Source organism: Leucoraja erinacea, chromosome 33 (genome assembly GCF_028641065.1).
Source record: "Leucoraja erinacea ecotype New England chromosome 33, Leri_hhj_1, whole genome shotgun sequence".
NCBI lineage: Eukaryota > Metazoa > Chordata > Chondrichthyes > Rajiformes > Rajidae > Leucoraja > Leucoraja erinaceus.
In genome coordinates, this window is record NC_073409.1 from 7,174,907 (window position 1) to 7,184,949 (window position 10,043).

At 39.3% G+C, this 10,043-nt stretch overlaps 1 protein-coding gene across 1 annotated transcript in view; it reads right to left on the reverse strand.

Moving 5' to 3' along the window:
• The window catches only part of LOC129712594 (myelin expression factor 2-like), a 32,790-nt gene extending 25,894 nt beyond the window's left edge, over positions 1-6,896 (reverse strand). The window contains exons 1-2 of the mRNA XM_055661139.1: positions 6,740-6,896; positions 3,437-3,624 (exon numbers count right to left, since the gene is read on the reverse strand). Coding sequence (XP_055517114.1) covers positions 3,437-3,624; positions 6,740-6,831 — 280 coding nt within the window. The 5' untranslated portion in view covers positions 6,832-6,896. The remainder of the gene's footprint in view (positions 1-3,436; positions 3,625-6,739) is intronic.
• Positions 6,897-10,043: the final 3,147 nt, after the last annotated feature.

Consider the following 10,043-nt stretch of genomic DNA (forward strand, 5'->3'; position numbering starts at 1 on the left):
CAACATTTGCCCCAAAGATTTGTCATCTGCAAAGTCCAAATCAAATTCAAACAACATTTTTTAGTGCATAGCAGCAAATTAAACATATTTGGCCTGTAATGATATGGTTGGTGAACAAATAACAAACATTGTTACGACCATTTAATAAACAATCCGACATTGCTAAAGTAGGTTACATTTCCTGACAATGCCAACTTTGTGGCAGTCAAAATAGACTGTTGTAAGGTGACAAAGCTTACAACCCTCAATGTGTTAAGTCACAAATGCAGAAACACAATGCTGCAAAGAAAATGCTTATTGCACAACACTCAAAAACAATAATTCAGCCATAACATGGCATAAAATCCAAATCCAAGACATTGAACTTCACAGTTAAACTGTATGTCACCTTACAACAGTTGCAGAAATCAAGGTTACAGACAATGTTCTCAGCACAATTCAGTATAAGCTCCAGTTATTGGCTCAGTAATACAGGTGTTAAAAAGAAAAACTTGGAACCAAAGTCTAATAACTTGATCAAAAAAGTTGGGAGGAAGTAAAACAACTTCCAGTTTTCCCGTATGACATAGGCAAGAATCAGTAATTTTCTACATTTCTCTTCCAGTTACAATTTCCTTACACCATAAAAAGCCTAGAAAACCATTTGCACAATAAGGAAATTTAACATTCAACATATATAGAAGTTACAATGCTCAACCATCAATTATAGGACTTCAATAATCAATCCAGCCCTGAACTAACCCCCAAATTATACAAGTGACTGCTATACAAGACAAATCCTTATTAGGAAGGCATTTTTGCTGATGCTTGGTCTCAGGATTTCTTACACAGCTCTGCTAATCAGTCTCAGATTGCTCTTGGTCATTCAACCACACAAAATAAGTTTGCACTGTATATATTGAAGCATTGAAAGCTTAAAAACATTCTCATTCGTAATTATGTTATTTAAAAATGTATCATTGAAAAGAACAATTCTTGTGTACAGCAAGCCATTAGGTATTTTTATAACATTAGATCACCTACCTTACACATATTGACACTACATAGTTCAACACAACAATAAATTAAAACTGTTATTCTGCAAGGGGAAATACCAGAAACACTGTCCCTTAAGAGCTTTATGCCATGCTTTCATAAGGTGCTCAGCCAATGCATGCACACATTTTATCGACACGTTTGCTTTTGTAGGTTGGGTCATAAATACAAATAATGGGATGTTAAGTTGCAACTTTAGAAAATGCTGGTTAGACTGCACTTGGTAGTACTGTATGCAGTTTTGGTCACTTTACCACAGGAAAAATACAGCTGTGCTGGAAAGTCTGCAGAAGAGATTTATCAAGATGTTGCCTGGTTTTGGGGACTTAGAGAACAGATTGTGTACACCAAGTTTGTTTTTCCTGAAGTGATGGAGGTTGAGCAATGACCTAAAGGCCAAGGGCAAAGAGCAGGATACAATCATAATGCAGGCGAATATATTTAGGCAAAAAAAGTTGGCATTGCTACTGACAAAAAGGATGAATGAAAATAAATTTGCAAGGGATGCCATAGTCAATAAAAAATGCTTTGCAATGACTTATAAAAATACATTATGAAAACCAATAAAATGAATCCCAATTACAGTATTGTTAAATGAAAAAAAACATTTTTCATGGTTATTTACATTATACTTGAAAACAAAACTGATGTTTCAAGGACAGAAATTTGAAGGAAATAAGCAAGCATTAAAGAGATGGAAAATCCCAAGATTATATGGTTTCTATACTAGGATTTTAAAGGAAGGTAACTAAACATTGAATGAGCCTTAACTGTAATCTCAGAGTGTTCTTGATATGGAGATATGAAAGTCAGACATGCTAATAAAATCCTTTCAAAATTGGAAAAATATGAAAAGGAATTACATGGATCGCAGCTAGTTTTGTTATTTTGAATAGCACTTTGCTACTATCCTTTCTACAAGACAGTCAGCGGTTGCTGATGGAACCATACGAGAACCAATTAAATTGAGTAACGTTCACAGGCAGAAGATAGAAAAGAACAGCTACTAAACCAAACTGATGAAATAGAAAGTCACAACATTTTCTTTGACAAAAAATATTAGATACTGTAAACTATGAAAGTTGAAATAATAAATCACTAAGATCGTAGAGCTCCTGTTCTCTGGATGCTCTCTGTTTTCCTGTTCTTCCCACATTCCAAAGACGTACAGGTTTGTAGGTTAACTGGCTTCTGCAAATTGTTCCTGGTGTGTAGGATAGAACTAGTGTACAGGTGATCACTGGTCGGGGCGGGCTCCGTGTGCTGAATGGCCAGTTTCCACGCTGCATCTCTAAACTAAAGATCTTTCGCTCCCAAGATCTCCAGCCACCTGCCCTCAGACCATTACATTTCTACAAGGATGGCATCAGAAGTGGTCAGCACAGAGAACATCGGTTCCAGTTGATTGGCATGGCATTCTGCACCATAGAGGATGTTCAGCGCAAACTCATACTCAGCAGGCAGACTTCCCAGCCGGAGAGCTGGGAATTTTCAGGTTTGTGCTGCCCTAACAATTCCATGACATGTACCCATGAACATTATAAATGTTCAGCAAATGGTCAACTGTGGTTAACAAATGTGAGCACCTGAACAGTCCATTCTGCCTTTACTCCACTTACTTTTTTTCACTTTTTTTTTTTTTTTTTTAAACACAAATTATCTTTTGCAAAGATCACCACATGAACTGGGACTGGAAGCCTTGGACATAACTTCAAATGCATTGAACACAGATTTCCAGAATAGTTTACAAAAAAACTATCTCAACAACTGATTTTAGTGAGAAACAGCTCAGTTAGTATTTCAATCCTAGAGGTACAGTTTATGCTACAAATGCCTTATGTTGTAGTCTCCCAGGATACAGGGGGTGGAATTGTTTTTTGAAATTTGTTTGTGCGCAAGTGTCATCATCGAAATAGCAGCGATAACTCTGTGGTTGGACTATAACAATACAATTCACAAAAGCTTCAAAGTATTTCTGCTTGTGCAGTACAGGATATTGGAACTAAAGCACATGAAGCACACACATGGAGCTCTTAAAACAGCTTCTCTCATTTCTCCCAAGTATAGGACAATTTATATTTTATGCATGGTTGATCTTATTCTTACAAATTAAGTGCAATAAAATATTTTACTTGTTTTGAAGCCAAAGATCAGTTTTATGATAGCATACAGTTGCCTCGTATATTGCCATTCTATGGTCTAATTCCCGTATAGTTTCACTGCGTTTATATTGTGTATTTAGAATGTTACTTTAATTTTAACCATGCTAGCTTTTTTGTTGTTGTTTTCAATTATTAATACTCCATCAGTTACTGAAAAAAGCTAAACCCCACAGTCCAAGATGTTTTTAACATCTGGAAAGCATGATTATTCTCCTGAGAAACTGCTCCCATTAAGTTACCTTTCTTTCGTATCAGGTCTTTAATGAATTGCCACTTTGTATCAAACGGGATGTTGTTAATGAAAACTCGGTTACGGTTATAAACCTTCTTGTCATCATTTGTCGTCTTGTCTTTTGAATATGGATGAAATCTGTTGGATTTGTCCTTCAAACTTGACGTTTCATCTTTGGAAGGTTCATCTTCTTCACTATTGTTAAAGAAAAATATACTGTCAAACAAAATACTCAAATGTTCTCAAAAAGCACACCTGTCCAAACATAACCAACTTACAACATGAAGGTTTAAATAGGAATTAATGGTGGAAACAACATTTTACGAAGTTAAACTTTGCTCAAAAAATGTTCAATACGTGGATGGATTTTCCCACATGGCTTATTTGTACTTGTCATCTACTATCAGTGAACAATGATTGAACCCTTAAACCAACAAAATGGCCAAGTTAATTGTTTCCACAGATGCTATTGACCTGTTGAGACAACTTAACTCCTTCATTAAATATTGCCTTGTAAACAATTTTCCATTTCTTCCCTTTCCCCTGCCATGTGCCTTGGGTTGTACCCACCTGCTTATCATCTTCCTTGGACCAGGAGAGGGTCACATTACAGTCTGAACAATTTAGACTTCTTCCCTCAGAATAAAGAGTTAACAGGAACTATATAATTTATTTATTATGAGAAATAAGTAACGTGCACACGTCTAACTTGAATGTAATACTAGTTGGCAATGTACCCTTCCCAACAGATCTGCTGTGTATCCAGCAGTAAAAAGAACCCAAGAGATTGAGCAGTGCAAGACCTTCATTGTGAATGGCAGGACCCCAGGGGATGTTGCAGAGCAGAGGGATCATAGAGTAAGGAGTACATAGTTCCCTGAAAATTGTGTCCAAAGTAGATAGAGTGGTTAAGAAGGTATTCTTAAATGCATTTCGTTGTCTCTGTACTGTACACTGACAATGATAATTAAAATTGAATCTGAATCTGAATCTGAATTCGATACATGGGTAAATGCAGTCTTGTATCTAGAGTGGGGAATCAAGAATCAGAGGTCATTGCTTTAAGGCAAGAGTGATAAGTTGTAATACAAACCCAAAGGGCAACTTTCTAACTTAAAATTGTGAGTATAAGGAAGGAGCTGCAAGAGGAGGTAGTTGAGGAACATACTATAACAACATTTAAAAGGTTTTTGGACAGGTGTATGGATAGAAAAGGGTTAGAGGGATATGGACCAAATGCAAACAAGTGTAGATGGTCAGCATGGACAAGTTCGGATGAAGAGCCTTTATCAGTATCCTATGACCCCATGAGATACTGACTGTGCAACAGAAAGGGTGGTTGCACTATTTAATGATACAGCGTGGAAACAGGCCCTTCGGCCCACCGAGTATGCATCGACTAGCGATCCCCACACTGCAAGCAGTTCTTGAATAATTAGCAAATATAAAGTAACCAAATTAATGCCCGTTGATAGAAGCTCCAATCATAGAAAAAGTTAACCCTGCAAAAAAGTTGTTGAACATATCAGAAAATTGAAAACTTTTGTAAAGAGCTAAAATACAAAGGTTCTTTCAAAGGTTTTTTATTTGTCACATGCACCAATTGGTGTAGTGAAATGCGGATTGCTATTACAAATACAAAAAGGGAAAATCAGATTAAAATCTTCATACATAAAAGTTACGGAAAAAGTTGTAAGGAAAATGACAACTAAAAACAGTATTCAGATTCGATAATTTAATGTTAATGCACAGGAACAGCTCAGTTTAAGTTAATGACTGTTTACATTTGCTTATTTCCAATCCCCTTTTGAATTAATAACTTAATTTTCACAAATAGTTATGGACCATCCAAAATAATTCCGAAAGAGAATTACAAATTCCAACCCATTGTCGAACAAAAAATGAGTAAATGTAGATAAATGTACACGAGTTAATTCAACGTACACTCAGTTTAAAAATGTTTACAATAAAGAAACAGAATCAAAATGAACTCAAATACAATGAAAAAAAAATAACATAAACCAACAGTGCGGTAAGGCACAGATGGGAAAGTGTTAACATAGAAAATAGGTGCAGGAGTAGGCCATTCGGCCCTTCGAGCCTGCACCGCCATTCAATATGATCATGGCTGATCATTCAACTCAGTATCCCGTACCTGCCTTCTCTCCATACCCCCTGATCCCTTTAGCCACAAGGGCCACATCTAACTCCCTCTTAAATATAGCCAACAAACTGGCCTCAATTACCTTCTGCGGCAGAGAATTCCAGAGATTCACCACTCTCTGTGTGAAAAATGTTTTCCTCATCTCGGTCCTAAAAGATTTCCCCCTTATCCTTAAACTGTGACCCCTTGTTCTGGACTCCCCCAACATCGGAAACAATCTTCCTGCATCTAGCCTGTCCAACCCCTTAAGAATTTTGTAAGTTTCTATAAGAACCCCCCTCAATCTTCTAAATTCTAGCGAGTACAAACCAAGTCTATCCAGTCTTTCTTCATATGAAAGTCCTGACATCCCAGGAATCAGTCTGGTGAACCCTCTATGGCAAGAATGTCTTTCCTCAGATTAGGAGACCAAAACTGTACGCAATACTCCAGGTGTGGTCTCACCAAGACCCTATATAACTGCAGTAGAACCTCCCTGCTCTTATACTCAAATCCTTTTGCTATGAATGCTAATATACCATTCGCCTTCTTCACTGCCTGCTACACCTGCATGCCTACTTTTAATGACCGGTGTACCATGACACCCAGGTCTCGTTGCATCTCCCCCTTTCCTAATCGGCCACCATTCAGATAATAAATCGGCCACCATTCTCCTACAATTGTGAATGATTTAAACGCAAAAACGTTACCCAGCACAAGTGGACAACTTTATCATCTATTCAATCACATAAGAACTGCAATTTGTTTTAGAGTTCCACATAAATCTAATATACCGATAAAATAATAATAACAAAGATTTAAAAATAAACATTTGGATCCTGGCTGAGGGATGTTTGATCCCATAATTAGCGTTTAGTGTCCCGTAATTAATCAACGTTTAAGAGCCTAAATCCAAGTTTCAGAGCCCACTTTCACACACAGTTTCAGTTTACTCCCATGAGAATGAATACATTTTATAGGTATAACCAAATACAGTTTGTAGCATGTTTACGCTGCGGAGTGAAGGGAAGAAAGGGAACCGGCCGGAGAGGGGTGGGGGGAGCTCGGCAGGGCCCAGGAGCCTGAACCACAGGCCGCGCTCTTCACTTCGCCCCCGATATAGCCGCGGCCGGCAACACCTGAGCACCGAGTCGCGGTGGGCATTACGTTTTGTCGGGCTCCTGCTTCTCCGCGGGCTCTGGACCGTCTCTGGTCCGGGTTTCCTGCGGGTCCTCTAGCGTCACCTCCTCCTTCTCCATCGCGGTCTGAGCGGAGCCGCGGTCCGACAACCTCCCCTCCCCCCCCTGCACGTGACGAGGGCGGGGCATGTGACCAGGGCTCCCTGTGTGGGTATGAAACACGTGACTGACGCGAGGGGCACGTGATCTCGTGGAGGCCACTCCCGCACTATAGGCACCTTTTCCCAAAAATCCTATAGCTCGCTATAGGATCTTAGATCTTTGCCTTTTCCTGTGATCATGTGTATCGTAAGAGGAGTTTTTGGAATTGAGGAGCATACTTAAGAATCAAATCAGAAGAGTAAAATGGAGGCAGGGGATACCCCTGGCAAATAATAATAAGGAAAATCCAAAGAGCTTAGTTTCATTTGTACATTTTTCCCCACATCCCAAAGATGTGCTAGTAGGGTAAATGGTTATTGTAAATTAACTTCATTGTTGGTAAGTAGAAAAGAAGAGTTTCAAGAGAATAAACTGGGAATATAATGGAAATATGGAGAGGGAATATAACTGATGGGAATTTTAATCCACTGGGTGTGGTGATTGGCCAAATTGCCTCCTTTGTTATAAAATGTCCAAAACAGTGTGATTTGCATCATCAGGTGTAAAATCTAAAGACTCTTTGTTACTTTTTAACAATATTTAATTTTAACAAATTAATTTAAATTTTAACTTTCAAATTACATGAAGGTTTTAGTCTATCTCACTGGAGGCTGGGCCCTGCCAGGACTTTTCAATGTCAAGGCCTGCAGCTACAGTTCAGGATGCTTTAGATTAGCAGATAGATACTCTGCATCCTGGCCACGTCATCTAACGATATGTCAAAACACAGGCAAGGATTGCAGGAAATTCCCCAGCAAGAATGGCTCAATAATCCCTTACATTAAGTGTTCATGGCAAAATCATCCCCCATTTTGAAATAGTATTCAATCAACAACTGTGCGCGCACAATATCTCTCACACAATATAGTATGGGAGATATTAAGGGACAGTTGTTCACAAACAACCTCTAGATCAAAGGTTCCCAACCTGGGGTAAATTTATTCCCAGGGGGTAAATTTGTTGATTCTGGATTTGTACATTTTTTTTTTCATTGACTGACTGTGCTTGGTTCTGGTATACCGGTATCTGTTCATCTGTTCATAATTAAGTAAAATAACATTGTTATGTGCTATTATTGCCAGGGGCAAAGGGGATGAAAAAGGTTGGGAACCACTGCTCCAGGTTATGGTACTGGAAGTTGCTGTGATTACCAATGTGGCTCTCTCTGCAGGGATCTGGGACATGGGTTAACCAGTAAACACCATGTTATCTCCTCCACAAGACTGAAAAAATATTAACAATACATGCAGAGTCCAGATTAGAATATTGTCAATGCCAAATCACGTACATAAAGCAAAACAGGAAAAAATTGTATTGCAATAAAAGTGACATATCATTTTTTTTAAACTTTTAATGCTGGAGTCAATTATAAAAGATGAAATAGCAGCACATTTGGATAGCAGTAACAGGATCAGTCTGAGTCCGCATGGATTTACTAAGGGGAAATCATGCTTGACTAATCTTCTGGAATTTTTTGAGGATGTAACTTGGAAAATGGACAAGGGAGAGCCAATAGATGTATTGTACATGGACTTTCAGAAAGCATTTGATAAGGTCCCACATAGGAGATTAGTGGGCAAAATTAGGGCACATGATATTGGGGGTAGAGTGCTGACATGGACAGAAAATTGGTTGGCAGACAGGAAACAAAGAGTAGGAATTAACGGGTCCCTTTCAGAATGGCAGGCAGTGATTAGTGGGGTACCGCAAGGCTCGGTGCTGGGACCGCAGCTATTTACGATATACATCAATGATTTAGATGAAGGGATTCAAAGTAACATAAGCAATTTTGCAGATGACCCAAAGCTGGGTGGCAGCATGAACTGTTTGAAGATGATGCTATGAGAATGCAGGGTGACTTGGACAGGTTGGGTGAGTGGGCAGATGCATGGCAGATGCAGTTTAATGTGGATAAATGTGAGGTTATCCACTTTGGTAGCAAAAACAGGAAGCCAGATTACTATCTAAATGGTGTCAAGTTGGGAAACGGGGAAGTACAAGGGGATCTGGGGGTCCTTGTTCATCAATCAATGAAAGTAAGCATGTAGGTACAGCAAGCAGTCAAGAAAGTGAATGGCATGTTGGCCTTTATAACAAGAGTGGAGTATTGGAGCAAAGAGGTCCTTCTGCAGTTGTGTAGGGCCCTAGTGAGACCACACCTGGTGTGTTGTGTGCAGTTTTGGTCCCCTAATTTGAGGAAGGACATTCTTGCTATTATGGGAGTGCAGCGTAGGTTTACAAGGTTAATTCCCGGGATGGCGGGACTGTCATATGCTGAGAGAATGGAGTAGCTGGGCTTGTATACTCTGCCGTTTAGAAGGATGCGAGGGGATCTTATTGAAACATATGATTATTAAGGATTTGGACATGCTAGAGGCAGGAAACATGTTCCCGATGTTGGAGGAGTCCAGAACCAGGGGCCACAGTTTAAGAATAAGGAGTAAGCCATTTAGAACGTAGACGAGGAAACACTTTTTCTCACAGAGTCTGTGGAATTCTCTGCCTCAGAAGGCGGTGGAGGCCAGTTTTTTTGGATACTTTCAAGAGAGAACTAGATAGGGCTCTTAAAGATAATGAAGTCAGTGGATATGGGGAGAAGGCAGGAATGGGGTACTGATTGGGGATGATCAGCCATGATCACATTGAATGGTGGTGCTGGCTCGAATGGCCCACCTCTGCACCTATTGTGTATTGTCTTACAATCTCAAGTATTTACAACCTGACGAATCCAGGCATGGAATGCTATAATTATTTGGCAGCAGTCCAATTGAGTCTAAACTATAGAGTTTGGACAACCTGGAATTTTATTGCTTGGAGTGCAGGGGTAGGGGGTAATCTTATGTGAATGCACCCTATCATGTTCCACCCACATGCTTTTGGCTCATATCACTTAAAATCTCTCCCATCCATATACCTTTCCAGATGGGGTTTTTTAAACATTGTGATAGTATCTGCCTCAACTACCTCCTCCGGCAGCTCGTTCCATATACCTACCCCATTTTGTGTGAAAAAGTTGCTCCTCAGGTTCTCGCTCAACTTAAACCTATGTCCTCTGGGTTCTAGGTTTCGTCATTGATAAGAAAGACACTTGGAACAGTCACATAATGCCATGGCTACAAAAGTAGATCAAA